Below are 24,970 nucleotides of genomic sequence, written 5' to 3'. Positions count from 1 at the left end.
TACGCGTCGAACGGTCGGGTCTCCGCTCCCGTCGTCAGTGCGGCACCGTGTGCCGCCACTCATCGATCACCGACAAACCATCGACAAGCTCTCTGCTACCGAGATCTTCACCTCACGAACAGCTGTACCCAAGATCAAAGCTTTCATGAGAAATGTCGGTTGGCCCGTGCGCTATCACGGATGGACACGGTTTTACCATGGCCTGCTGCGCGATAGCAATTCGTACCATATACCAGAGGAAATCAATCTCGAATCGATTATGCCACCCTGCGGCAAGTCCATCGCCCTGCATACACCCGCATATACCCAGTACATCGCACCGCCAACAGAAGGTCGTCTCGATGCCTATGCTGTCAAGACTCTGTGCAATCTTGTGCCAATTTTTGGTATCTGATGTCGAGAGGCACGCGACGGTTACCCCCGACGTTCGTCAGCAAGTCTCCATCTTCATAGACTCTGAAGGTCTCGAAAGCCTCGTACCCCCTGTATCAAGACACGCGAAAATCATCATCTCAGTACCCCTGAGTCCGAGGACTTGGCTCATGGTATCTTCAAAGGCACCGATGAGTTCGGGGCAGCTCCCATAATGTTCCAGGTCTGGTATGCCCATCTTCTGCAGCGTATCTCTTCAGAACGTTCCGGAGCAATACTCGAGTCTTCTAGTCACTTCGGCCCCAACGAACTCATGTGGCGGCCACGGGTTCCATGTACTATTAAACCCTGATGATCCTCAAGATGCGTTTCCTCGAGGGATACCGCAGGAATGACGCCAGCTACAAAGAGTTCCATCTTATGTCAGAGATTGATTCTCGCGCCCTTTTGCCCCTCTCCCTGATGTCGCCATGACCATTAACAACAACAGCTTCCCTCACACCAAGACAGCCATCGATATCATTCGAAGAAGCCACTGGCCATCTCATACTCTCAATGCACTCCGAAGCTACTGATCTGCCACCTTTCCACTCCGAAACTTTTGATAGCTCTGCATGGACCATTTCACTCACTCCTGCTTTGGCCTATAATTTGAATGTTGGACCTCAAAAACCGGGCCAAGCCTGTGAGGTAGTACTGGCATCGTATTTGTATCCGTTTTACGCTCTCCGTAATATTGGTGTCTGTGGCCTTCATACAGATTCTTCATCAAACTTGTCCCACTCTCCTCGCTCTGCAGGACTGGAATTTCGCGTCTCATCCGCCTGTACCATTGTTAGACATAGCTATTTGGGTTCGTCCATCTGCCGCATTGGGTCTTCAGCTGTCGGTCACTCATCAACCTCCCGAACACCTGGGCTCCCCGTGGTGACATTTCAGTCACCCATCCGTCTTCCCTCCCTCGATATGTGAACCTGAACAAGGCCTTTAACCGTACAGTCATGGGACATTGTATTTGTCACTCATGTCCCTCAGGTCATGTAACTTGTCACTGTCGCCGCCACGGTGTTTCTAATCTCTGAACGAGACGGGAAAATGTTAATAGGTACGTCTCGGCGAATACAGATTTCATTTTAAGGAGAGGATATGTAGACCGCAAAACTAGTATATAGGTTGTCTTTAAATAATTATGCCCGCCAATAAAGTCCACAAAGAGGGAGAGAGGGAGAGAGATATAATAGATAGCAGTGTCCAATGATAATCCTGAATCCTGATTATAAAAGGTGTTTCCATCCAGCGTCCCTGGCCTTCTTAACGAGGCGCTTAACTTCTTGAGATCGTGCGCGAGTAGTGACAAGAAGAGTGTCCGGCATGTCCACGATGACCAGATCGTCAACACCCAGACAAGAGATAAGTCGACCAGATCCTGGTACGACGATTCCTCCCGCTACTTGTTCGGTGAGAACTAGAGAATGCGTGAGAGTGTGGGAGTGAGAAAGTGTGAGTGTGAGAGAGCGAAAGAGGGGTGCGAAGGAGTATGTGTGAGGGAGTGTGCGCGGGGGTAAGGGGGAGGGGGAGGGGGGAGACAGAGGAAGAAAGAAAGGTCAGTAAAGTACAGTTACCGCAGCAAGCAAACGTACCAAGATTATTATCACCCAAAATACGAGGCTGGTTTGCTTCCGCGGGAATAAGATCCGCCAACGAAGAGAAATCACCGACGTCGTCCCAACCAAAGGTAGCAGGAACAACAGCAACGCGTCCCTCAGCTGCAGCAGGTTCCGCGACGGCATTATCGATAGGTATCTTCTCCAGCTCAGGCCAGATTTCGTCGAGCGCCTTCTGGCGCTCCTTCTCGTTATCCCATACTGAGCCGATCTTCTGCAGACCATCGTGCAACTCGGGCTTGTACTCTTTCAAGAGCTCGAGGAGGAAGGTCGCCTTTGTGACGAACATTCCCGCGTTCCAACGGTACTTTCCTGTCGCGATGTACGCAGCTGCGGTCCTCGCATCGGGTTTCTCCTTGAAACTTGACACCAGGCGGGCGTTGGGGGCTTCATCGATGGGTAGCTTGTCTCCGAGTCGGATGTAACCGAAAGCTGTGGACGGATGGGAGGGGGCAATACCAATGGTGACCAAGTAATCCTTCTGCGCGACTACGACGGCCTCCGCAACGGCTGCGAGAAATGCGTCGTCGCCAGAAATCATATGGTCCGCAGCGAAGGACCCAATAACAGCATTGGGATCTCTATGGGAGAGAATGGCTGCGGCGAGACCAATAGCTGCCATAGAATCCTTGGGTCCAGGCTCACAAAAGAGGTTGTCAGCGTGGAGATCAGGGAGTTGCTCGTGGATAGTCTTGACATGACTGGGACCTGCAACGATGGTCGTGCGATCCTGGGAAGAAAGGGGCAAGAGACGGTCCCATGTGGCCTGAATGAGTGAGCGGCCTTTCAAAGTGAGGTCAAGCAAAAACTTTGGATGACCTTCACGAGAGAGTGGCCAAAGACGGGTACCGGCGCCGCCAGCGGGAATAACAACGTAGAATCCTGGTATATCCCGGGTATTTCCAAATGGGAACGAGGAGAGCACGTTGTCGCCTAACGGGGAGGGGTGGTGCGCGTGTGACGATGGAAAGGCGGGCACGGCGACCGGAATGTTCGGTGAGAGGAACGGCGAGCGTGAACGGAGCTGGGGGCTCGAAGGTACGGGTGTTATAAATCCCGACCGATGGTTATTGTGCTGCGACATTTCTTCAGTCCTTTGCGGAAAGGTACGAATGACCGCGCTCACCTGCAATCCTTCCCGAACTTGGTGTTCGAGGCTGGCATTTGCTGCACGTAGTTCAGCGCATTCTTGCCTCAGTTCTGCGACGTCTTGTTGCTGGCACAGTATTCCAGTCAGTCAGTCATCATCGTCTTCATCGACAACGTACCGATTTCTCCATTAGAGAGAGAATCGTCTGGAACATGACTTGCACACTGGCATCGGCATTTCCGTTCATGGCGGGCAAACAAACGAAGGAAAGTAGCGGGGAAAAAGGATTGTGACGGAGTGAGGGAAAGATGGAGAACGGGATATTTATTTGATCGAGACAGCCACGTTCGCGCAGTATCAGCCGCGGATGGCGTAGCCGTCGGAACCAAACCCGGACAAATTCCCGGTGGAGGAAAGCGTTCGCCGTTCACCGTGATGGGAGGTGGAAAGGCGGCATACGTTACCAACGACCAATGTCCTCCTTATGCAACATAACAACCGGCGTGAGTGGCCGGGTTTTCGCAACTCGAAAATCGGCGGCGGCGGAGCAACCACCAATGCTCAACTCAGTCGCGTTCACGTTCATAACGAAAGGATAACCAGGCTCTAAGTATTGGCTTGGAATATGATCGCCGTCGTGGGGAGAACATGAGCACATGGGTCCAATATGTCTGGATCGGCAATCGAGAAGCGCCCACCAACTTGCTCCCCGCCTCAGGGTGATTCCAGTCTAGGTTATCAACATGGCAACGGGATTCACAAGTAAAAACCTCGCATGGCGTCGACTCCATTGGACTCGCGAAGAAAGTGGATTTCGCTTGTAACACTGGAATTAAGCGAATTCCCGTAGACGAGGAGCGCTTGTAGTTCTCCGTCTGTTTTTATGTACAGAGGATAACTCTCATTGCAAGAGGAAAGCACAAGATTATGATGTTCCGAAGGCCAAGAAAACTCGCACTACATAATTTCTTAGCGTTTCACGCCCTCCTAAAAATGTATATAAAGGCTGAAACTCAAGTCCGACGAGATGGGAGGTCAAAAAGTGCGAGGGAAGCGGATTGTATACACAGCATTGCCAATGAACAGAATTGAACCCATTGGCATGATACCACTGGTCTATTCTGGTCGGCACAAGTCCATAAGAACGTCTGGCGAACAAACCGCTCAGACGAAGGAATTGGTGGCCATGTGTTCGCTGAAAAGGGAACAAGTAGTACCCTAATTCAAAGGCTGAAATCCAGGCAAACTTGAAAAAATCGGGACCATGGTATATAAAGTCTGAGTCGGCATTAACATGCTGAGAGGGTTAAGCTATCGCACTATTTTATATACTTAGCAAGTTATCTGAGAGGGAACGCACCACGAAAACCTCCCTTCTTGGATATATACGCGTACCAACGAGTTTACTGCCATCTGTTAAAAAGTAATACCGGCCCGTACATCCGGAGGCATCTTCTCAATCCAACGACCATGACGGTCCTCCCCCGCATTTATCCTTCTGCAGATACCGTGTTCCCTCTCTGTAGCGACAGAATATCATTGAATCAAGCAGTGAACACGAAATACGGTGATAGGCGCAAAGACGGCCTGTGCTCTTGCTGACCACGATGCAGCAACTTCCGGCGACCCTTTCATTTCAAGAAAAATTTCGACTACTCTCGGCGGTAACTGGTCAAATTCCTTGCATCGAATCAAAGCGGGGCCGAAGATATAATGAGGGTTCATCTTGTAGGCTCAGGTAAGTTATTAACGCCTCGAAAGGTCGAAAATATAATGTTCTTGACCCCGGATCGTACAATGAGTACATGTCCCCCAAGCACTACACCGAACCCGTTGCCTAACCTCTAGATTGCCTTCGCAACTCGAAGAATTCTGATGATATCGAGGGTGAGTTTTTGTTCTAGTTCAAGTGGCCTGTGCTCACGTCTGGTAGAGATCTCAGCGGCAAGAAATCTTTCAAGACTCGGACTAGATCTGGCTGGAGATCCGTACCTCGCAAAGATGGCTTACTACTTTCTGGACCGGTCCCCTTCCGTCTATTTCTTTCCTTCTCCTTAGTAACAAAGAAATAGCAGACGGGAGGCCTTGAATCGGTACACTCGATCCTGGGTGCTGGCTGGGCGACAACGTGCTTCCAAGCCGAACTTCTTATGATCACCTTCCAAAATCGTGGAACCTGATGAACCTGAGTTTCACTTGGGAAACGTATGTCTGTTTTCATAATATCAGAATTTCCTTCTTGGGGAAGTCTCAAGGTCCGTCTTGTAATGTTTCTTGTCACAATGATAACAGCTAAGTATACTTGTCACCCAAGTAGGATCTAGTTTCCTAAGAAAAGAAGGCTTTCCCCTTTCTGACCCATCTACTTTCCGAAGTATGAATACAGTTTTGATGGTACCAGACACCCAGCTAAACTCACGCTATCCTCCTAATACATTTCTTCCATGGCTGACGAAGAAGGTACAGTACCTTACGGACTCGATTTCTCTCGCGTATCCTTCTTTCCGTTGGTTCAGCAGAGAATTTTAAATTCTGAGCCTAGTTGAGGGGCTACTTCGCAAGGCAACAACACAATGCGGTTCGCAGGACACGTCTATGACTATATAATGCTAGAGCATGGTGAGTCGTGACGCCCTGGCCCGGAGACTAAAGAACATCCCTACGGCCGGCCATCGGATATTAAGCACGATGGGTGCTATCCTTGCACAATAAAAAACCCTCGGAACGATCCAGAGATCAAAGACCATGTATTTCATCTTTTATTTCCCGCTTTACAGCTCATGATGTTTCTGACTCTAGATTCAGGTCCTGATAGTGACAGTAGACGATAGTATATACTTTACACTGTCAGATATCAAGAAACTAGGTCTCCAATCAAAGGATCAGAAGATCGAGACGCGTCGTCGGATGTGCGTACAGGATTTTTCGTCTTCAATCTGACAGCGTCTAACGTATCCGTCCGTTCAGTTACTCTGGTGTATCTTTTCACGTCGAAACAGACTGCGGCGGCGGTGTTAATCAGTTACAGCATTCCGCTTGTCTTTGCTTTGACACCTAGGACCAGGTAAGCTGAAGCAGGAACGAACTGCTCAAAAGAGGGCGTCATCGGACTAGGTCGAATCGACCACCATGTGGTGTTAGGCGACTAGAATGATGTCCATGTCATCGATAACACCGTCTTATAAAGTGCTTGCCGGAGTGGGATATTTACTTCCACCCATATGATTCAGTAAGGTGGGACATCGAAGTGCAGCCGTCCATGAGAAATCACCGCTATTCGCCCAAAGGCCCAAAAGTACCGAAATTTTCGACTGCCTACAACTTCGTCGCCTCCTCTGGCTATTGTACTCCGGTATTACTCTAACCTCCCTCAAGGCTAATGCCGCGCCAGTAAACACTACTAGATCGGTTCCTGAATTCAAAACTCGCGGAAATCTGGAGGATATAGAGAGGGGGATAAAGATTTTGGCATTCTTCTCAGGGCAATATTGGGACAAGGAGAGCTGTACTACAATCCGGCTTACCAGAAGGAGGATTGGAAGATGAGGCATTCGTCGGAAGCTAACAGAGCAAGCGAGTGGGATGTTGAGTGCTCAAAGGAGGGTATCTTCAAGGTCGAGAGTTGATAGCTTCAAACGAATGAAAATATTATTGGTATGTACCACCCAGAACTTGGTTCCAGGGTCTTGTAAAGTAACTTCCCTAATAATGCAGACAAAGTTGTACATGATCCGTGATGTGTTAAACAACATCGCTGTCCACATCGAACAGCGACTCATGAATAGGCATCAGGCCTCAGGACTGAATGAAGGATCAAAATCATGAATTCGGCAGAGTCAAAGCACTGATACAGACGATGCTTTATCCCCGGATTTCAACTCAGGCGGCTCTTCAGTTCGCCCATCAAATATGGTATTAAACTTAGCTCCGGTGGCTCCTCGCTCCGACCTAAGGGGGTGTTAGCAGGACATCTCAGCAGGGCAACAATGTATCACTTACGCTATCCTCGCTGCGTCTTTCAAGGCTGCCAGAGTCAAAATTTGAGGGTCGATGTTGTAGTCCTTGATCTCGGGATGTTTGGCGGCAGCTGCCTGAGCGTCAGCAGCAAGTGAACCTGGCGGAGGACGATAGCCAAGGGCTTTGTGCTCCTCCGACATTAATTTACGCGCCTCGGCTTCGCTGGGCATGAGGAGAGGTATCAACAGAAGATGAAACGCGCGCTTTACCTAGTCCGATTCGATCCAAATCAATCCCGCATGAAACCACTTTGAGTGGCACCGAACGACCTCGCTCGCTTTCGATACGAGCTGCATCCTTGAGGGCAGCTTCACGGAGTGACGCGGTGTCGGGCGGTGAAGCGGATATGCCATCAGGATGCTTGGAAGCTGCAACTTGGGCTTCGGAAGCCAAGGAACCGGGCGGTGGCCGGTATCCGAGAGCTTTATGCTGCAGCGACATGATTTTTCGGGCCTCATCTTGAGTAAACGTCCGCATTATAGAGCTCAAAGCATCAGCGAAGGACCATACTTACTTTTCCCAAGGGCGCCTAAATCAAGAGAGCACTCGGCTCTTTGAAGTCGTAGTCAGCCAGGATAAATCTTCATGGAAATTCTGTGAAATACCTACGCAATACGCGTAGCCTCTAGGTTAACTTCCTGAGGTGTTGTAGATTCGTTGGTGACGGTCATGGCAAGAGGTAAACGAGCTGGAGGATGTGACAAAGATAAAAACGTGTTTGAGATAATTGAAGAGGCGAAAAGGAAATATGAAGGCTGCAAAGAGCTTTTATATTACAGCCACATCGTGAGAAAGAATGCAAGCTTGGCCGTCATGGATCACTGCGATGTGGAGACGGTGGGGCATTGGAGCAAGCCACCAGTGGAGGATCAATGATTTGTCACGTGTGCCTGATAGACGCGTGGTGGTCCGCGGAAGCGATCACGCGTCAAATAGATACCCAAGCATCAAACAATGTACTAGGGGAAGATTCTGAGAAGTGAGAGGGCAGCCTGAAATGGAATTTCCGAACTTGTGGGTCCAAGTGGGAGGAGGTTACGATCGGATTTCGGGGTCGGGTAACGATTACGAATACTCTAATTTCCCACGCTTTGTTCCGTACGTCCGTACTACTTGGTCACTATCTGCAAAAATTTCCCCCTAGGCTCGTCGTTTCGGGAAATCATAGTGCGCATACTACTCAAATGCCATTTTATTCATCTACTCGTACTTTTTACGTCGCTTCACATGCATCGATTATAATTGCGACAGTGCAACTCTCGAGCGAATTTGAATGCTCCATGATTTTTGCTGCAGGATTGAATCGGATAAAACTATCTGTCCCGAGGGCCAATGGTTCGATGAATGCACGGCTTTTTATCCTTGATTTAGCATGAGAAAGGAGTTGATGTTGCATTTTAGATCTGTCACCCTAAAAGTTCGACTCCCCTGCATTGATCAACAATCAGCTGGAAGAAGACTACCATCATTGGTCCTCGCTCTTGACGATTCACCTGGATGAACATTGTTTCATCCCATCAAACTCGTGATAAGAGATCCATGACCTTGTGAGAGTGTAGCCCCTGGCGCCTGCGAGATTCTCACTGAAGCAGAATAGACGCCTGTTGTCGTATCGCTCTTTCAGTTGCAGCGGGGCATCTCTCAGGAGTCACCGACGTTGCCGCCATCAGGACCTCGTAGACAACGTCAAAGGGCGGTGCTGTTCCCACACGTCCTTCATCATCACCGTGGTGATCATGGAAGGCCAACTGATCTACGGCTTGCATGTAACGAGAACTTTGAGGCTATAAGATCCTACACGTCATGCTCTTCCTTCCAAAGAACTATGTAATTATGCTCTCGATCCTGTAAGTCTCATTGCCCTTCTTCCCCGCTTCTGAAATCGAGGTTTTCGCAGGCTGGCCTTGCTATTCTTGCCAGGCTCTACCAGGGCCTTCGAGATATTCGCTCCTTTATTCGCCCACACAAATGAGACCGCTACCGCTACGTGGATCCGCAGCGAATGGGATAAAGGCGATTTCGTCGTTGCTCTGCGCTCTAATTTGAGCCAAAGCGACGAAATTGTTGGGGATGCTCCGAGTAACTCGTCGTCTGGGACGATAAATTTAAACTTTACCCACCGTGGGTGAGTTCTTGGATGGTACTGTCTTATAGATTCCCTAATGACTCACATATTTCTGCAGAGTCTACTTTGTGGCGATTGGGACATTCGACACTAAATTTATTCCAATACAATTCAGCCTTCCAGTAGTGGTGGGAATAGACGAGAATCCTACTGTTCCATCCCAACCGGAGACGTCTAACCCCCAATCTTCCGCAAGTCCACGCCCTCTGAATACTGCTCCTTCCACGTCAGCTTCGGCAACTTCAGAGTCGCTGCATCACGCTACTTCATTCTCGTGCGTGGCTGTCCAAACGCCATCTATGTATCACGAACAATGTTGATTGCTGATCGACATTATTTAGCGCCTTGCCCACGTCGGATCCAATCTCGAGCTCGAGCTCAAGCACTGTAGTCTCTAGGTAAGAGATGCCGACGTCCTACACGATGTCCTGCTGAGCTCATTCATATAACACGCAGCTCTTCGGCTCCAGTATCTGCTGATAGTCACAGCTTATCATCTAGCGTCTCGTTCACATCGGGACCTGTTACTGTTCCGAGCACAAGCACTACGATATCAAGGTAGGAGGCTTTAGCCCCTTGTTCGGTGAACGGCAACTCATTGATTGACGTACAGCCCTTCGGCTGTAATAACTACTACCAGTCAGAGCGCATCGTCTAGCCCCACGCTGGCATCGACGTCTGTTAGTGTAAGCTCAAACACTGTGGCATCTAGGTAAGAGGCTTTAGAACCTTGCTTTGTGACCTGCAGCTCATCGATTGACGTACAGCTCTTTGACCGTGCAAGTTAATATTGATGGCCAGAGCACATCGTTTAGTCCCTCGTCTGCATTGGGCACCATCAGTGTTTCAAGTTTGGGCACTACGCCATCTACGTAAGAGGCGATATATCTTGTTCGATGACCTGAAGCTCATTAGTCGATTTGCAGCTCTTCGGCCCCAATACCTACTGATAGTCAAAGCACGCGTTCCCCCACACCGGGATCTGTCACTGTTCCAAACACAAGCAGTGCGACTTCAAGGTAATATATATCCTCACCCTATTCAATGATTTGTAACCAGTTGATTAACCTATAGCCCTTTGCTCTCGATACCTATCAGTAGCTCGCTGTAGGTCCCTTTTTTGGTCACTCACGGCCGATGGAGCTAACGTGAATGTGGACCAATAGCAATAGCATTGACACCAACTCGGATGGCTTACTTACGACGTAAGCGTAGAATGATCTTTATGTTTCCTGTAGGCTAAATAACTTTCTAGGAGTCCTACAAGCTTCTCTTCAGCAGTGTAGGCTGATCACTACCTCCTGGTCTTACACTTTCCCTGAAGCCTGCTCAATGATATAGTATTCTTCCAGTGGCATCTTTTAGTGTCATTGATATTACTACTAGCACGAGCATAGCCGCTAGTCCGACCAGGTGAGATGCCTGCTGAAATTTTTTTTCGTGCGCGTTTGACCTTGCATCGGTATAGTGAATTTACGTCAGGGACGCTGAGCAGCGCTACGAGCAGCCAGGTTGTTGATCATAGGTAGGGATGTCCATATAACTTTTTGTCCAGGCTAAACGGGAAATTAGTTCAATGACGATAACATCGGACCCGGAGGTGACAAAGTAAGAACTCTTTTACTTTCGTGGAGCATTTGCTAATGGCTAATTCTTTCAGTTTTGGATCTAGTTTAAGCGGGTAAGGATCGATTGATTTTCTGGTATTCTGCATGGCTCTGATATGCATCCTTAGAGCTACTGGTCCCACATCCCTTACCAACATTCCTTCAAGCACCTCTATCCTTCCTACATCATACCCCTCCAATGGGGAAGAAACCTACCTTCCCCAAGTTCTCGGAGGTACTTTTGCGGCGCTGTCTATTCTACTCCTCATCCTCGGTTTCATTCTATACTGGCGCCATCAACGTCGTAAAGCGAGCGACCGTGATATAGAGGCACATGAGAACTTCAATGGACGCCCCGGCAGCAGCCTCCTGACTCAGCCCATTGCAAGAGCACTATCCCAACAGTCATTCAGCAGTGCATATATATCCTCCCGTAGCTCCTCTATTGACTCCATAGATGAAATCGTGCGACTACTAGAGCCAGACAGTAATGGTACTGGACCGGATCACATACATGCACGCACACATGAAAGTCACGAATCAGAATCATCGGACATTGCTTCGCAATACTCCTACCATTCTTTATCCTCCAACCCATTCCTAGATTCTCCTGACGACCGACCACCACCTGAACTATCCCACCCCAATGCAATGAAGCGGGAGAGTGCGATAATCCAGATGCCGGCAAGGTCTGGAACACAAAAATCGAACGGCACCACCGATTCGGGCACTTCCCGGCAGACGTCGAGACCAGAATCCTACTTCTTCATGTTTGTGGATGGGGTCATGCAACCGTTGGACTCGGACCCGGATCGATACAGCAGCCGCGTACTGTCATCCGAGTGCTCTCACCTTATGCCGCAGCAGATTGTGTTGCAAGAGCGCGCCGACGCCCTGCGTGAGGAGATTGTCTGGTTAAGACGAAAGGTCTCTTCACTACCATCGGACAGAAAAGAGAGTGAGGAACTCCTTGCGACGATACGCATGCGAGAGGAAACTGTAAAGCGGTTAGAGAGAGAAATTAATGAAGATGAAAGGGGATGGCGCCAATCAGACGGTATACCACATGAACGAAATGGTTATGGACTATAGTAGGACTTTGTGCTGACGTGTAATCATGATACCCTTAGTAGTATGGACAATACAGTATGCCGCAGAGAAGATGTTTGAGAGGCTGAACAGTCCGCGTCGGCGTTTGTACCTTAAGGGACCAGGAGAGGGAGCAAACACGATCTACCTAGGGTCATTACAGTCGTACTTGACATCGGACGAACAGGATGATTAAAGATGGCTACGCACATTGCGTGCGATTGTGTACATACATGTCCATACTGGATATCATATATTCTCACTGTGCGAATTAGACTGTGATCTGCGTATGGCCTCCATGTAAACTGGTGGGGGTTCATCCGACTGGTACAAAGCCCAGTCAGACTCGTGCTCTGCCTCCAAACGCCGTACATGTTCTTCTAACCTCCATATGGTCGCTTGTAGCTCCCCAACAATATGATCGCTAGATGTTACAAAAGATATGGTCTGTCTCAACCAATCAGCCTCATCACGCAAGCTGCTAGCTCGTTCATGTAACAAGAACTGGCGGGCGGTGAGGTGAGAGCTCGATGATGCTACACTTGCATCTCGGTCGTGGCGGTGTGGATCAGAGTCTAGCCTCCGCAGAAACCCATCGGTATATGAGAGGTAGAATGTGTGCTGAGAAAGGGGGGAGAAGGGAGATGTAGATGTGGAGGTGTAAGATTCACGTCTTGTCAGTGGCTGAACCATACTTTCCGAACGAGATGGCGCCTCGAACTCCTTCTGTTTTTCGGTATCTGGAGACCGAGATGACGGTAGCTGCCAAGAACGTCGCCAACGCCGACGATAAAAGATGAAAAGTCCAATTAGAAGAATGATGGAGAGGAAAGATCCTAACGTGCCACCAATGATTTGGGGTATATGACTACGGGATGACTGTGATGATGCCGACGGTATTGATGTTGTAGGTCTGGGTAAATCTGTATTGGTTTGATTTGGTGTATCTGTAACCAGTTTTGAGAACGCGGAGAGCACACTAGTACTTTCTAGGATACTATGAAACTGGTCAGCGATAGAGTCAAGATATTTGATAATTCATATTACCTGGTTGCCCCTACATTATGACCTGAGGAAGATATGGAGGATGTGTTCGTTCTGCTTGTACTGCTCTCCCGTCAGAAAAAGGAAAGAAAGGGGGATTCAAATTTCTTACCTGGCGATGACCTGGGTGGTAGAAGTAGGAGTGTTGGTGATCACTGAGACATTCTGGTTAGTAGTCTTGACTGGCATTGGAACGAGAGTGGATAACGGAGCAGTGGATAAGGAACTAGAGGGCGTTGCTGTTATCGTAATGACTCCCAATACTGTGACAGGACCGCTATGCATGGATCCTAAGATCAAGTATTCGAATATTCAGAAGATATGCACTAACGAGGTTGAAGTATTTTGCAAGTCACTCTCACTAACGGTAATTCTATGATGGTACAAATGAGCATAGAAAAATATTGTTATACCATCAGACATTACCGCTGTGACTGAATATTCCGAGTGGTTGTGGAGCTGATCCAGCTTGTCAGATAGAACATCATTACATGCACGCAAATTTGTACCTAATGAATGTTGGGTTAGTATTTCATCAACGACTGACAGCTGAACTGACCTTGAAAGTTGAACAGTTGAACTGATGCTAATGCCGCGAGCAATGTCAGTCTCAAAACCATTTCTGATAAACAATCACGCACGAAGTTGAAGTCGCAGTTGTTGTGGTCTCAACAGTTATTGCACTCTCCCCGTTGTTAACACTTGTGCTATTGTCCGCGGGGTCAAAATTTGCAAGTATCGTGTCGCTCTGTGCCAACAGTCTGAATTCGGGCTGGGGAGTCCGGATCTCAATTAAATAAGTCCTTCAGATTTGTGTTAGATCATGAGATCAAGCAATAGAAAGGGAAGACCCACCCTGCAACGGGGAACTGGACATCTATTGTCCCAGATGGAAGGCTGCCAGGAGATTCGGGAAGTTGGTCACCTACTTCGTCCGGTAGAAGACGAAGAGCGAAAACAGAGTCATCTGGGTCGCCGTTGTTACGACTCCAGGTCGCACTGGCCTCTGACTTAACAGATCGAGGTGCCGAAATTACAAAGGCGCTGCTTGCGCTGATCAAGAACAGCACGCTATGAACAGGACTCAACGACATTTATTCATGGAGCGATAATTGACTCACAAGTAGCATGGAAGCATGAGAGCATGCTAAGAAAGAAGCGAAGGAAATTTACCAGAAAGACAATGTGGCTGACTTGCTTTATAGATGTGGTCTGGCAACCGACTCAATGGAGATCATCTTCTGAACATAAGAACGTCAAAAAGATGTAGGTGACGCCAATCAACACATCACACCCACGCAGTGACTCGAGTCCCTACTACGTAACTTATACCGAATGCAGATCTAACAGTCTCTTGATGCAACGGTGCCGGGGTATCACAGTGGTCAAGGGATATCTGCACTGTAACTTATGAATCAGTTGCTAGGCTCGATGATGTCGGTGAGCGGTACAACTCACCGACATCAGAATTCAAGAGTTTTATTTACCTCCAGCTCACACCTTGACAAGATTCATCAAGGCCGATGGAATTCAGTTATGATGCAAAGATTGGCGCCTAAAATATGCTAACTCGGACAAGGCGTCTCCCGGTCGTCCGTGGGGGACAGCGCCGCGGGCCAAATTAGGCCAAATTTCGGCGTCCTTCGCCTTGCATTTTCTGGATGAAATTTCAGTGTCACTTCCATCCCTCTTTCAGATCCCAATAAGTGCTTCTCCAACTACAGGGATTCCGCCAGGTGCCATTCCTCCAGGCCCCAGAGGCCCTAAAATATGCTAACTACGGACAAGGGTTTCAAATTTTGGGTCTGAAATATGCTATCTACGGACAAAGATTTCGCTTTTTTTGGGCCTAAAATATGCTAAAATCCGGACAAACCTTGGCGGGCTTCCCGGGGCCTGTTATGATTCAATGGAGACTTGGGGCGAATTCTGTGCTCGATTATACGCACGAATTGCAAAGCACTTCGATACGCTCGCCAGGCGGCAGTTGTCACATATCTTCAACTTGGTTGAAGTTCAACGATTCAAGTTACCGGTTGGTTACCGGGTCAGATCGTAGTGAGACTCCGCTTGATCTAAGCACTTTCGGCGCATCGGCAGCGCCCTTCCGGATCTCACCCAAATCTCACTGGTAAGTACATCTTAAGTACCTTACACAACTAAATGATCTACAGGGTCCAGGCTCTGGTCATCTGAACAAAGATCCTAATCTCGAGTGGGATAATCCCCCACGCGCGCCATTTAGTTCGAGCGAAAAAACTGTACATGTTTAGAGGTCTTTGACCTTCATGGCTACCGTGGTCAGGTTGTTGTAGCGACATGGTCCTTTGGCAGCAGATTCGGGTGGAACAGCCTGCGACTGATTCACCACCTCCCGGCGCCTACTTAAGCCGGGGTCGCAATGGACAGGTTCTAAAGACCGAAGCTGACTAAGTAGCGCTGAAGGACGGGGTCAAGAATCCGTCACCAGACTTTTTGTCTTTTTTGTCTTTAGCGCCCCTCAGTAGGGCTCCAACCGTTTCCGTATGAAACAGTTTATACACTGTTTAAACCGTTTAGTTTACCGTTTAAGTTTAGGTCGAGAGGCATACGGTAAACAAACAGTAAACTAAACGGTAAATGGTTACCTAATCATCCAATTAGGCAGTGCATCAATTATCCACTTCGTTGACTTTGTGCGATGCTACAACCACCACTGACCAATATTATCTCATTCCCCAATTGTTCAAGGACAATGTCTGCCTCTCGACTAGTGTGTCATTGTGTATTTTCACAAGTATTTCTTCAATATAAAGGCCGTCTTCACCATGTCCAACTGCACCCTCAGGCTTCCAAGAACCATGACACCCTCAGTCTCTTCGGTCTGCCCTTGTGCAGCAGTTTGCATGCCTTTGCAGTAACCTCCCTCCAGCCGCAGTGAAAGAGGCTTTATCCGATGATCCCATCTACCATGTCATGGCCAATGTCTATAGAGAGGATGCGTTCTCGACATTCAATCTAGAATGCTGTAGATACACGTATTAATAAGAGAATTAATGCACATTTGCCGCTATTCTAAAGTGTCATGTGATCTACCCTGTACAATCATTTATACACTGTTTATAAATGGTTTCGCAACCATTTCCGTTTAGTTTGGACCTGAGCATAATGAAAACTAAACGGTTGGAGCCCTACCCCTCAGGAGTCTGCGGACTGGTCTCTCAAACAAAAACAAAAACGATCAATGCGTGGAAAGACAATAAAAAACTTACCTTTGTTGGGTTGCCACTAGATTTTTATCAGGTCAAAGCACCTTCCTCGCAGTATAAAATCCTGTCTGTAAGGGAAGGAAGGCAGCAAACCCTTCTCCAAGTCACCCATGGCTAAACAACTCTCCTCGTTCAGCAAGACACCGGAACGTACGCGTTTTGTCCGACCGATGCCGACTAGAGCTCTGACTCATAACAAAGGGATCACCCATCGAAACTGCAAGCGACTTAGGCGACCGACCCCATCATTCATCTTCCGGGAGGATCCTACGCTCAAGCCCTCCCGTCGTTTCAGACGCAAGAGAAAGGCGGCACCGAAAAAAGTGGCCGAAGAAGTTAAAGTTGAAGTCAAGGACGAGGACAGAAACAGAGACGAAGGGGACGAGATGGACACCGCGCTTATCCCAGCGGATCTGACACACAAGTTCTTGGAACGCAAGAGGGCGCGGAGCGAGTCGGTAATGAGGATGCTCACGGGCGCGTTGCCTGCTACCCCTGAATCTTCCCCGCCTCCTTCACACGAGGATGCGCCCTTGCAGGAGCCTGAGGGTCCGGGGCCGTCGAGCTTCTCTGGATCATACACCGGCGCTAAGTAGGCGATGTCAAACGAAACTCAAGGGGACCATTTGTTCTTTATATACTGAATTTCTCAAGGTGGCGATATGCAGCTCTCTATGGACATTTACTTATCTTTCACTTACATTCCACTTTCCTTGACTTCCACACATAAAATCCATACAAACGTCCCTTCCCTTCTTCCACTGCTTTTTCCCCAATGCTTTATGTTTTCAGTAGCTCCCACTATGAATATGCGTTCATTGCCCTCGTGTGTCACTGTGTAGTCCCAAGCGGAAGATAGATAATGGACTCTACCGCTTCAAAGCGCTTCCAAGACGGCTCTCCGCAAACGCAGTACCAAATCGCCTATAACAACGCCAACGAGCAAGATCATTGGACACCAATGATGCTGGTTATTGTCGGCGCCTTAAGTACAGGTTCATGTCGCTCCACCATCATGAAGAAACCTTGGATAACTTTCCCTCGTCCGGTAGTGGCGACTCACCGGTCCCCGGTCACCACTGATAAAACGTCGTTTTCAGAATCATCTTCATAGACGCACGTTCGTCTTCAGTGGAGTGTACTGGCCAATGGATCACTCCTCGAACATTATCCCGCCAATCCTCTTTTTAACTTGGCTTTTGAAAACACATATTGGCGAACCTGCGGTTACAAATGCATCGCTCGCATTATCTCACCAGCTTCAGTCTCTTCAGGAGAACCGGTGAACTGGATACTTCAGGCCTAAAATGAACCATTGATGTTTTTTTTTTGGACGTGCTAGGCAGGTTGGGAATATCGTCAATAGACCTAGGACATTCCATCGAAGGGTAATGCTACTGATGAATGGGCTCAAGTGCGTCGCGGACAAGGTGGAATAACGGTAGAATAGGAAGTGCATCGAGAGCAGTAGCTGCGGTGCACCCGTGAAGATGACAGTGTGGTTCGTCCTAGGATGCATACTATTACAAAGAGAAGAACATCGAGTCAGAGCATGTCCGAGAAATTTTGTGCAAAAAGAAAATGATGTGAACGAGGTAAGCGCTTGCTAGTTATCGAAACGTGTAGACGGTTGCAAGCGAGAAACTGGAGCAACAGCACGCGTTCGATTCTGTATCTGATTGGGAGTTAATTCCGACTTAGAATTTCCGCCGATCATGGATACATTACTCACACATGAAGTAGATCAAAGGATTGGTGGGGCGTACATCGGCTAGTATTGTATATGATGCTGAGGGTGGGCTTGATGGTGCTGATGCACAGGTTCAGGCGCCGAGACGGGCTGCCAGCCTTGCAGATAGTTTGAATACTGAGCATTAAGCTCTGCTTGATAGTTCTGCTGCACTTGTTGTGCGGCAAATACTTGGGCTTGGCGGTTCTCAACGTACGTCCGTTGGAAGTTACGGATACGATTTCGGCGCCAACAGACGAAGACTAGACTCAGCAGTGTGAGAAGCGCGACTAGAGGATGGGGAATTGAGGATTTTGAAACAGGGTACGTCGAGATGAAGGTACACACATATCCCAACTACCAGACCGATTATTAGGCTTAGGTCAAGTCCGGGAGAGTCGCAGTTGAAGCTAGGTGGGTCCATCAGTAGAGACCAAAAATAAGAAAACATAAATTACACATACCATTCAGCGTTCACAAAAGAACACTGTACGAAGGCAAAGCATAGAAGTAAGAAGGCGCTTCCGCTGAGAGTCGACATTAGTTCAGCTCTGCCACGTCTTTGGGGGACAAAAGACAGCTAGAAATCGCCGATAACTCCATCTTATACACATCTGAAACGATGAACAGCAACCGGAAGGCTAAGATATGCATCTTGATAGTAGACGGTATTAGTACCTCTTTATGAAGGTAACCATCATCCCGCGGCACTGTCAAGTTTTGTCCGGATTGGGTGCAAATAGATGCTTACCAATTGGTCCTTCCTAATTTTGGTCCGACTATCGTGAAGGAGACAAATTTTGGACAAAATCATTTACTTAACGCTGCTATTAGCACACAGCGTGCTATGAAAGCCGTGTGTGTGCCCTAGGCATACAGAAAATATCTAGGGTACTGCATATTCGTCTTACTGGGCTTCAGGCTGGAAATGCCCCATGTGGTGGAACAAGAGCATTTGCCTCTGTTCGATGTAATCCAGGAGAACGGGGACAAACGTGAGTGATTTTCTATGTTCTGGGTATTGATTTAAGTTTTTGTTCCAGGAAGAGGCCACGTCCTGTCAGTAAATGATGAAAAAGTATACGTTCACTATGTAGGCGCCGATAAACGACTCGACGAATGGCTACCGGGAGATCGAGTTACGCGTGTTTCTGACCCGTCTACAGAGAATCAGACCAAGAAGAGAAAGCGCAGCAACGACGACGATGACGGATCCAGCCGCTCAGATGAACAAACGTCTAACTCTCCTGTCAAGCTGACCGTGACTGAAGAGGAGCTGGACAGCCAGATTCGTGAGAGGATGACAGAGCAGAGGAACTTCGAAAAGGTCGTATTTGGGGACTATGTTATAAGGACATGGTGAGTATGCTTTGGCGCCTATTGTTGATTTACCTACCCATGCGTCCTAGGTATTTCTCTCCCTATGCGACGAACGAGAAACCTGATCCGCCGGGCGACCAGGAGTCTCAACAGGACCCTCCGATAGACCATGCGAGAACTCATATTGTACGGCGGTCGACGCTGCCAACTCAGGGAAGAGCGGTGGATTTTGCTCGTGGCACGGCGAGGGCTACTGGGCTTGAAAAGTCTGTGTTGTATGTTTGTGATATGTGCTTCAAGTACACGACGGATGGTATGACTTGGGAGCTTCATAAGGTGTGTGTCTGCGTACTTGTGTGTAGGGCTTTTTGACTGATGAGGGTGTAGAAGCATTGTACGATGTCGTTTCCACCGGGTCGAAAAGTCTATCAGCGTGGAGCGCATACTATCTGGGAGGTTGACGGTGCTGTTGCGAAGGTACGTGGAGCTCGTCTGTGCGTGTCTGATTGCTTACCATAATATGCAGTTGTACTGTCAAAATCTGTCATTATTCGGAAAACTCTTCATCGACACCAAGACCATATTCTTTGATAACGAAAGTTGTACGTGGAATTTTCTACGATCGCGTTCGTAGCTTATAACGGGTACACAGTCATGTTCTACATCCTTACCGAGGGGACATCAGGCGCTGACCATGTTATTGGGTACTTTTCCAAGGTGAGTAGGATGAATGCTCCGTGTGCTATTTCTCATATCCTAGACAAGGAAAAAATCTCATTCGACGACTATAACCTGGCGTGTATCATCACTTTCCCACCCTGGCAACGCAAAGGCTTCGGCATGCTGATGATTGAATTTAGTGGGTGCAGCTTGGTTCTCTGTGACTGTCACTAATTATTTACAGGTTACGAATTGTCTCGTCGTGATGGCAAGATCGGTTCGCCTGAACGACCTCTGTCCGACTTGGGCCTGAGAAGTTATCTAGCGTACTGGGTTGCTACCCTCGTTAGATTTTTCAGGTTCGCCGTTCATTTCTTCTTTCGTTGCATCTGCTCATTATATTTACATTTTCAGACGTCTGTTGACTGTGATGCCCATCGGCTCCACGCAAATTATCACTAAAGGTCATCCCCCAGATCTGCGATCTCCATCTACAGAGGCGTCTGAAGATGGAATTGGGGTCAAGCGGAAAAAGAAGCATATAGGCTGGGATGGAGAGCTTCATGCGAACGGGATGCTCAATTCAGTCGATGGTATAGCGTTTTCCTTACCTCGCGACTTCTCTGACTCTATTTGTAGATGAGCTATTCTCATCCCTTCGGACGTTCGTGACGAAACTGCTCCCCAGTGGAGGAGCAACCACGGACATTACCTTGGAGTGTACTCTGCAGGATATTGCTCAGGCGACTAATCTGCGAGTGGACGATACGGCTTTTGCTATGAATGAGGTGGGGTTGCTGGTTAGGCGACTTCGGCTTGAGGAGGGGGAGAAGGAAGGTCCGAAGGATATGATTGTACTTACGAGGGAGATGGTTGAGAAGGTTGCGGAGGAGAGGAATGTCAAGCAGCCTTGTTTGGATCCTCAGTATCTCTGCCGGTGAGCTTGGTGTATGTTTTTCGTATGTTGTAATAGTTGGAGACTGTATTTTTTTCATACAAAGAAAGTATATTAGACCTTGTAGAAGATGAATGTTATTAATTTCTGCCTGAGTCTGTGGTGCCTAACCTCGAGCCGAAAAATTCGTTGAGACAATATTAGTCGGAAAGCATGATACAAAGCATAAGATCGGAACGTTGAACCTCTTAGCCACTTTTCCCACAAAATTCATTTGAACATAAAATAACACAACAAACAAGCAACTCACAAAACAAAAACCAAAAAAAATCAGACATCCACATCATGACAAAACGGATGCGAACCCAAAGAAACAAAACTATTCGAAGGAGAAACCAATCGCAAAGTCTGGAAAGACGACATATTCTTCATCCCAATCCCAACCTCTTTGAACAACTCCTCTGGAGGAGGCGGAGTGAGCAAACCAGCATCAGAGTCTGACATCGGCGAGTGCCACGACATCAGCGGGACTTCCAAACTTCCAGAGCCTCGTTCCGCTACGTCTTGTTCACTCATTCTCGTTCCCGTACCACGCAATAATCCACCGATACCCAGACCAAGCCCAGCATGACAGCTCTTCGGCGCCGTGGAGCATATCGACGCCTTCGACACCACAGCAGCTGGCAGCGTATACGTAAATCCAATCCCTTCACCGATTTGCTCGATACCAGCAGGGAGATCCAGCGGTTCCTGATAGGTCTTTCGGATTGACATCTGCGAGCGCTTTTTGCGAAGCTTATTCTGCACTGACATAAGTGGAGGAAGGAGAGAAAACCGTTGCGAACTGATGATGGGGAAGGACCGTTGGCGGCGAAGTTTCCTAGAAAGCGATCCAGAGTTCGATTCTTCGTCTAGAGATTGCCAAAAGAGAGCCATGCGTTCTTGAGGACTTGGCGTGTTGGAAGGCGAGACATAGGAACTTTGTGGTCGAGAAACTTGATCTTGGTATGTAACAGTGCTCGTGTCTAAAAGCTTGTCCGTCGAAGGAGAGGTACGAAATATAGGCGGAAGCAGATCTTGCACACTATTCCTAGCGTCAAGGCAGAAACCAGATATTGTTGAGCCTGGTCGAGACGAAGACCAAGATGAAAGAGAATCCTGACAGTGAACAGAGGTGCTAGTAGTCGGTGAGCAGGTCTCCGCAAGAGTAGACTGGACCATTTTAGTAGTTGGAGGGACAAAAGGAACTGAGATGACATCAGCACTAGCGCGAAACTAGATGAAACGCTTGCCTATAAGCTGTTTATCTTGGACCTTACGCCAGTCACTACATCAAAAGAACACGCCATCAGTATGAGCTGGCACAGAGACGAGGTGTACCGTACACGTCGCCGAAATAATCATGCATTTTGATCTCCTGAATAGAAAGACGGAGAGCAGGGTTTCTTTCCAGACACTTGTGGACAGAAGGGTTTAGACAGCCCCACACAGAAACAGACAAAGAACCACCTTGAGGATAAGATCACAAGTCGGTGCCGCAAACAAAGCCGAATCGACCACGACGGGCGCATGAATGGCGTCCCTCTCCCTCCCGAATGCATGCTAAGGTAAGGCCATAGATGTCTCAGCGAAGATTGGCGAAAAGGAACAAGAAAGAACCTGTCCAAGCAAGATAAAGTAGAACAACGCTCCGAACCCCCAGCAATCCACCGCAAAATCGTATGACCACCCCAGTAAGAGTTCCGGAGCCCTGTACTCATAGCAGCAATAATGTGATGTAAGATCAGAGTCCTCCCCGAGCATTACCGCATCGTCGAACCCCGTCACCATGATATGGCCCTCAGCATCGATCACCACATTTTCAGGCCTTAACGCTCGATGGATTATGCCAGCAGAAAGGAGGCTGCTTAGCGCTTCAACCTAAATCATCTTTGGTCAGATCGAGAACAAAAACGGCGATGAGAAAGAGAAGCTAACCAGCTCGCATGCATATAACTGCGCATGATTTGGGTCGAACAGCTTGCGTGAGGAGATGAAGGTCAGCAGGTCACCTGCATGCCCGTTATCCTGGAAGCCAGTGAGCACATACATTACCGTCAACGAAGAACGACATACGAGAATCATACACAACGAATCATTATCGGCAAAAGACCAATGCATCTTGACAAGAAAAGGCGCATATAACCTGTTCACAGCCTCCAATATCATGGTATGCCGAGGCGGTGACGCTGCCTGCCGAGTAACGCGCTTGAGAGCGAACACCTTGCCATTACTTCTGCGCCGGCAGATGTTGCTTGGATGCCCGCTGAGGATCTCAAAGTCATTTATGGTCAACGACACCTGATGGAGATGCTTAAAAACGGAACATGAAGTAAATAGCCAGAAGAACGTACCCCCGTCCCATTTCCCGGCTCGTCGGCGTCCTCCAGTATAGTAGGAAGGGGGTGGTATTCTTTGGGTGACATGACCATGATCTCCTGTAGCTTATAAGCAAAGAACAATGAAGCAGACGAAAATCGAAGGGCCATACGTCTACTTCTTCATCGTCCCATTCTGGTACGACTGCTTTGATGTCCGTGATACGCTGCGCCCACTGTAAACGAGAGAATCCTATTGAAGGAGGCTTCCGTACCTCAATGTTGTAGCTTGTATCCACCCTGCTCGCAGTGTCGTCGATCCAGCCGCTCGCAGAGAACGATTCCTGCAAGTCGACAGTAAGAACACGCCGGTATAAAGATTCCGACATACAGAAAAGGGCGTGTCGTCATATTCTTCAATATCATGAAGCGATAGAGCAGGCGGTAAGTCGATACTAGGGTGGCGATGTATTGAGCTCTGCTGAATTGAGTTAACGAGAAATCTCCAGTAGCGCAATTATACGCACCCCGCCCAATGAGTATGTGTCGCATGAAGAACGTTCTGACATCTTGCAGACAGCACAATTGGATCTCTGTGGCTGCCTATTAGGGACTACAAAGGCAGGAGTAATGGAGCATACATTCTGTCCAAGGCGAGGTGTCGCGGCGAGTGTGGAAGTAGAAGGCAAGGAAGTGGGGAGGCGGGTCACGGCGGCAAGTTCAACGGACGCGTTCTTTGTTCGTGTTTGTAAGCTGTGGTGCCGCCGGAATCGGGCCGGGGGAAATCGAAAAAAATTTAAGTACGTCTATTCGTCTATTCGCAGAGCGAAAGAAGTGGATTATTCTGGCATCCAAACTGCTACTACATTATTGTAGGCAACAGCATAAAAATGGGCGCGTAGTAGTACATTTCTGCAGAGCTTTTCGGTTTTCGTCGTTAGATTCTGGAAGATACCGTCAAGTACAGAAAAATTAGTGAAATAACGAGGCTTACAGTTCATCCAATACGTTCTTAGCTGCCTTGACAAGGATTTCCCACTCGACCTTATGCAGACGCTCCTCGAACGCTTCCAATGACTCGTCCTTCTCAAAAACAACCTCTCTCACCACCAAAGGCTCTCCCCGATCGACATCCTTCACGACCCGATGCACCATAACACCAGAACGATTGATCTCTCCCCTCTTGAATGCCTCGTACGCCCGCTCAATAGCATTCGTACCGTCAAACTCTCCGGGCAGCGCAGGATGAAGATTAATCACCGGGATCGGCGACGATACAGGTCGTTCGCCTTCAACAGACTTGACGCCGTAAACCAAATCCAAGAACCCATCGCCGAATACGTGCATCCAGCCAGCGAGTACGACAAGGTCAGGATTCTCTTTCAGTACGATCTTCCCGACCTCAGCGTCGTAGTCGTCTCGCGTCTTGCCCGGATTGGCCTTGAGATACGGCTGCAGAGCCAGATACGCCGTCCGTATCGGTGGATCAGCCTGTGCAGCCCTCATCAGGCCATACGCTGCCTTACGATTCGACAACACCAGCGATATCTCGACATCCGGTAATGCAGGGGTATTCTGAGCATCAATCAGAGCCTGCAGATTCGTCCCTACCCAAATATTAGTCTGTTGCCCCCCAATGCAAATCTAGGCAATACCTGAGCCGGATATGAGGACCACGATCCGTCTTTTTGGAGCTGTCGGGTCGGCCATGATGAGGAAGGTGGTAGACAGACATCAAGTACATTTATAGGCA

The 24,970-nt window shown here is 48.5% G+C and overlaps 9 protein-coding genes across 9 annotated transcripts; 2 read left to right on the top strand and 7 right to left on the bottom strand.

Moving 5' to 3' along the window:
• Positions 1-1,458: 1,458 nt before the first annotated feature.
• Positions 1,459-3,605, bottom strand: EV420DRAFT_1569730 (nucleotide-diphospho-sugar transferase). The gene is made up of 4 exons (XM_060474234.1): positions 3,305-3,605; positions 3,163-3,252; positions 2,013-3,111; positions 1,459-1,837 (listed from the first exon to the last, which is right to left on the bottom strand). Exons 1-4 carry the CDS (start codon positions 3,371-3,373, stop codon positions 1,647-1,649), a joined length of 1,449 nt encoding a protein of 482 aa, XP_060325866.1. The 5' UTR covers positions 3,374-3,605; the 3' UTR covers positions 1,459-1,646.
• A 3,150-nt stretch (positions 3,606-6,755) lies between these two features.
• On the bottom strand, positions 6,756-8,172 carry EV420DRAFT_1569716 (uncharacterized protein). The gene is made up of 6 exons (XM_060474233.1): positions 7,753-8,172; positions 7,658-7,695; positions 7,353-7,601; positions 7,126-7,300; positions 6,982-7,074; positions 6,756-6,927 (listed from the first exon to the last, which is right to left on the bottom strand). The coding sequence occupies exons 1-6, from the start codon at positions 7,812-7,814 to the stop codon at positions 6,915-6,917; spliced, it is 630 nt and encodes a 209-aa protein (XP_060325865.1). The 5' UTR covers positions 7,815-8,172; the 3' UTR covers positions 6,756-6,914.
• Positions 8,173-8,788: 616 nt separating this feature from the next.
• Positions 8,789-10,648, top strand: EV420DRAFT_891646 (uncharacterized protein). Its single transcript, XM_060483893.1, has 11 exons — positions 8,789-8,990; positions 9,041-9,268; positions 9,327-9,542; positions 9,610-9,666; positions 9,725-9,826; positions 9,882-9,980; positions 10,036-10,140; positions 10,195-10,287; positions 10,343-10,375; positions 10,435-10,473; positions 10,524-10,648. Exons 1-11 carry the CDS (start codon positions 8,947-8,949, stop codon positions 10,552-10,554), a joined length of 1,047 nt encoding a protein of 348 aa, XP_060325864.1. The 5' UTR covers positions 8,789-8,946; the 3' UTR covers positions 10,555-10,648.
• Positions 10,649-12,090: 1,442 nt separating this feature from the next.
• On the bottom strand, positions 12,091-13,443 carry EV420DRAFT_891656 (uncharacterized protein). The gene is made up of 4 exons (XM_060483894.1): positions 13,435-13,443; positions 13,121-13,381; positions 13,012-13,071; positions 12,091-12,961 (listed from the first exon to the last, which is right to left on the bottom strand). Exons 2-4 carry the CDS (start codon positions 13,291-13,293, stop codon positions 12,214-12,216), a joined length of 981 nt encoding a protein of 326 aa, XP_060325863.1. The 5' UTR covers positions 13,294-13,381; positions 13,435-13,443; the 3' UTR covers positions 12,091-12,213.
• Positions 13,444-17,448: 4,005 nt separating this feature from the next.
• On the bottom strand, positions 17,449-17,931 carry EV420DRAFT_891586 (uncharacterized protein). Its single transcript, XM_060483892.1, has one exon. It carries the CDS (start codon positions 17,773-17,775, stop codon positions 17,527-17,529), a length of 249 nt encoding a protein of 82 aa, XP_060325862.1. The 5' UTR covers positions 17,776-17,931; the 3' UTR covers positions 17,449-17,526.
• On the bottom strand, positions 17,873-18,691 carry EV420DRAFT_891577 (uncharacterized protein). Its single transcript, XM_060483891.1, has 4 exons — positions 18,450-18,691; positions 18,334-18,395; positions 17,989-18,275; positions 17,873-17,931 (listed from the first exon to the last, which is right to left on the bottom strand). Exons 1-3 carry the CDS (start codon positions 18,524-18,526, stop codon positions 18,028-18,030), a joined length of 387 nt encoding a protein of 128 aa, XP_060325861.1. The 5' UTR covers positions 18,527-18,691; the 3' UTR covers positions 17,873-17,931; positions 17,989-18,027.
• A 57-nt stretch (positions 18,692-18,748) lies between these two features.
• On the top strand, positions 18,749-21,027 carry EV420DRAFT_1767695 (acyl-CoA N-acyltransferase). The gene is made up of 10 exons (XM_060480931.1): positions 18,749-18,980; positions 19,029-19,344; positions 19,395-19,641; positions 19,693-19,782; positions 19,832-19,907; positions 19,958-20,022; positions 20,071-20,164; positions 20,210-20,324; positions 20,380-20,558; positions 20,605-21,027. Exons 1-10 carry the CDS (start codon positions 18,914-18,916, stop codon positions 20,904-20,906), a joined length of 1,551 nt encoding a protein of 516 aa, XP_060325860.1. The 5' UTR covers positions 18,749-18,913; the 3' UTR covers positions 20,907-21,027.
• Positions 21,028-21,190: 163 nt separating this feature from the next.
• EV420DRAFT_1647946 (kinase-like domain-containing protein) lies at positions 21,191-23,786 on the bottom strand (the record flags this gene model as incomplete). The annotated part of the gene is made up of 11 exons (XM_060478095.1): positions 21,191-22,107; positions 22,180-22,187; positions 22,246-22,316; positions 22,370-22,462; positions 22,520-22,780; positions 22,838-22,927; positions 22,976-23,200; positions 23,254-23,337; positions 23,391-23,561; positions 23,609-23,695; positions 23,745-23,786. The coding sequence occupies 11 exons, from the start codon at positions 23,784-23,786 to the stop codon at positions 21,191-21,193; spliced, it is 2,049 nt and encodes a 682-aa protein (XP_060325859.1).
• A 243-nt stretch (positions 23,787-24,029) lies between these two features.
• EV420DRAFT_1569691 (phosphoribosylglycinamide formyltransferase) lies at positions 24,030-24,951 on the bottom strand. The gene is made up of 3 exons (XM_060474232.1): positions 24,873-24,951; positions 24,212-24,824; positions 24,030-24,161 (listed from the first exon to the last, which is right to left on the bottom strand). The coding sequence occupies exons 1-3, from the start codon at positions 24,925-24,927 to the stop codon at positions 24,155-24,157; spliced, it is 675 nt and encodes a 224-aa protein (XP_060325858.1). The 5' UTR covers positions 24,928-24,951; the 3' UTR covers positions 24,030-24,154.
• Between the last annotated feature and the right edge of the window lie 19 nt (positions 24,952-24,970).

Source organism: Desarmillaria tabescens (genome assembly GCF_030435595.1).
Source record: "Desarmillaria tabescens strain CCBAS 213 chromosome Unknown EV420scaffold_46, whole genome shotgun sequence".
Classification (NCBI taxonomy): domain Eukaryota; kingdom Fungi; phylum Basidiomycota; class Agaricomycetes; order Agaricales; family Physalacriaceae; genus Desarmillaria; species Desarmillaria tabescens.
This window is presented reverse-complemented; position numbering and strand designations above follow the sequence as displayed.

What these genes read in the sequence shown, in the direction of transcription:
- EV420DRAFT_891577 (XM_060483891.1), bottom strand. Translation starts at nt 18,526, where the DNA reads ATGTCGACTCTCAGCGGAAGCGCCTTCTTACTTCTATGCTTTGCCTTC. An exon ending in TCTTTTGTGAACGCTGAATG is followed by an intron (nt 18,396 to 18,449) that starts GTATGTGTAATT and finishes GGACCCACCTAG; the next exon opens with CTTCAACTGCGACTCTCCCG. An exon ending in CGGTCTGGTAGTTGGGATAT is followed by an intron (nt 18,276 to 18,333) that starts GTGTGTACCTTC and finishes CCCATCCTCTAG; the next exon opens with TCGCGCTTCTCACACTGCTG.
- EV420DRAFT_1569730 (XM_060474234.1), bottom strand. Translation starts at nt 3,373, where the DNA reads ATGAACGGAAATGCCGATGCCAGTGTGCAAGTCATGTTCCAGACGATT. An exon ending in TCTCTCTAATGGAGAAATCG is followed by an intron (nt 3,253 to 3,304) that starts GTACGTTGTCGA and finishes ATACTGTGCCAG; the next exon opens with CAACAAGACGTCGCAGAACT. An exon ending in TTTGGGTGATAATAATCTTG is followed by an intron (nt 1,838 to 2,012) that starts GTACGTTTGCTT and finishes CGCATTCTCTAG; the next exon opens with TTCTCACCGAACAAGTAGCG.
- EV420DRAFT_891646 (XM_060483893.1), top strand. Translation starts at nt 8,947, where the DNA reads ATGCTCTTCCTTCCAAAGAACTATGTAATTATGCTCTCGATCCT. An exon ending in TTAAACTTTACCCACCGTGG is followed by an intron (nt 9,269 to 9,326) that starts GTGAGTTCTTGG and finishes ATATTTCTGCAG; the next exon opens with AGTCTACTTTGTGGCGATTG. An exon ending in ATACCTATCAGTAGCTCGCT is followed by an intron (nt 10,376 to 10,434) that starts GTAGGTCCCTTT and finishes GTGGACCAATAG; the next exon opens with CAATAGCATTGACACCAACT.
- EV420DRAFT_1767695 (XM_060480931.1), top strand. Translation starts at nt 18,914, where the DNA reads ATGCCCCATGTGGTGGAACAAGAGCATTTGCCTCTGTTCGATGTAATC. An exon ending in GACTATGTTATAAGGACATG is followed by an intron (nt 19,345 to 19,394) that starts GTGAGTATGCTT and finishes CATGCGTCCTAG; the next exon opens with GTATTTCTCTCCCTATGCGA. An exon ending in ACCCTCGTTAGATTTTTCAG is followed by an intron (nt 20,325 to 20,379) that starts GTTCGCCGTTCA and finishes TTACATTTTCAG; the next exon opens with ACGTCTGTTGACTGTGATGC.
- EV420DRAFT_1569691 (XM_060474232.1), bottom strand. Translation starts at nt 24,927, where the DNA reads ATGGCCGACCCGACAGCTCCAAAAAGACGGATCGTGGTCCTCATATCC. An exon ending in GGTCCTCATATCCGGCTCAG is followed by an intron (nt 24,825 to 24,872) that starts GTATTGCCTAGA and finishes ATATTTGGGTAG; the next exon opens with GGACGAATCTGCAGGCTCTG.
- EV420DRAFT_1569716 (XM_060474233.1), bottom strand. Translation starts at nt 7,814, where the DNA reads ATGACCGTCACCAACGAATCTACAACACCTCAGGAAGTTAACCTAGAG. An exon ending in CTAGAGGCTACGCGTATTGC is followed by an intron (nt 7,696 to 7,752) that starts GTAGGTATTTCA and finishes ACGACTTCAAAG; the next exon opens with AGCCGAGTGCTCTCTTGATT. An exon ending in TTTGGATCGAATCGGACTAG is followed by an intron (nt 7,301 to 7,352) that starts GTAAAGCGCGCG and finishes TGCCCAGCGAAG; the next exon opens with CCGAGGCGCGTAAATTAATG.
- EV420DRAFT_891656 (XM_060483894.1), bottom strand. Translation starts at nt 13,293, where the DNA reads ATGCATAGCGGTCCTGTCACAGTATTGGGAGTCATTACGATAACAGCA. An exon ending in ACCACCCAGGTCATCGCCAG is followed by an intron (nt 13,072 to 13,120) that starts GTAAGAAATTTG and finishes ACGGGAGAGCAG; the next exon opens with TACAAGCAGAACGAACACAT. An exon ending in CATAATGTAGGGGCAACCAG is followed by an intron (nt 12,962 to 13,011) that starts GTAATATGAATT and finishes CCAGTTTCATAG; the next exon opens with TATCCTAGAAAGTACTAGTG.
- EV420DRAFT_891586 (XM_060483892.1), bottom strand. Translation starts at nt 17,775, where the DNA reads ATGCATCCTAGGACGAACCACACTGTCATCTTCACGGGTGCACCGCAG.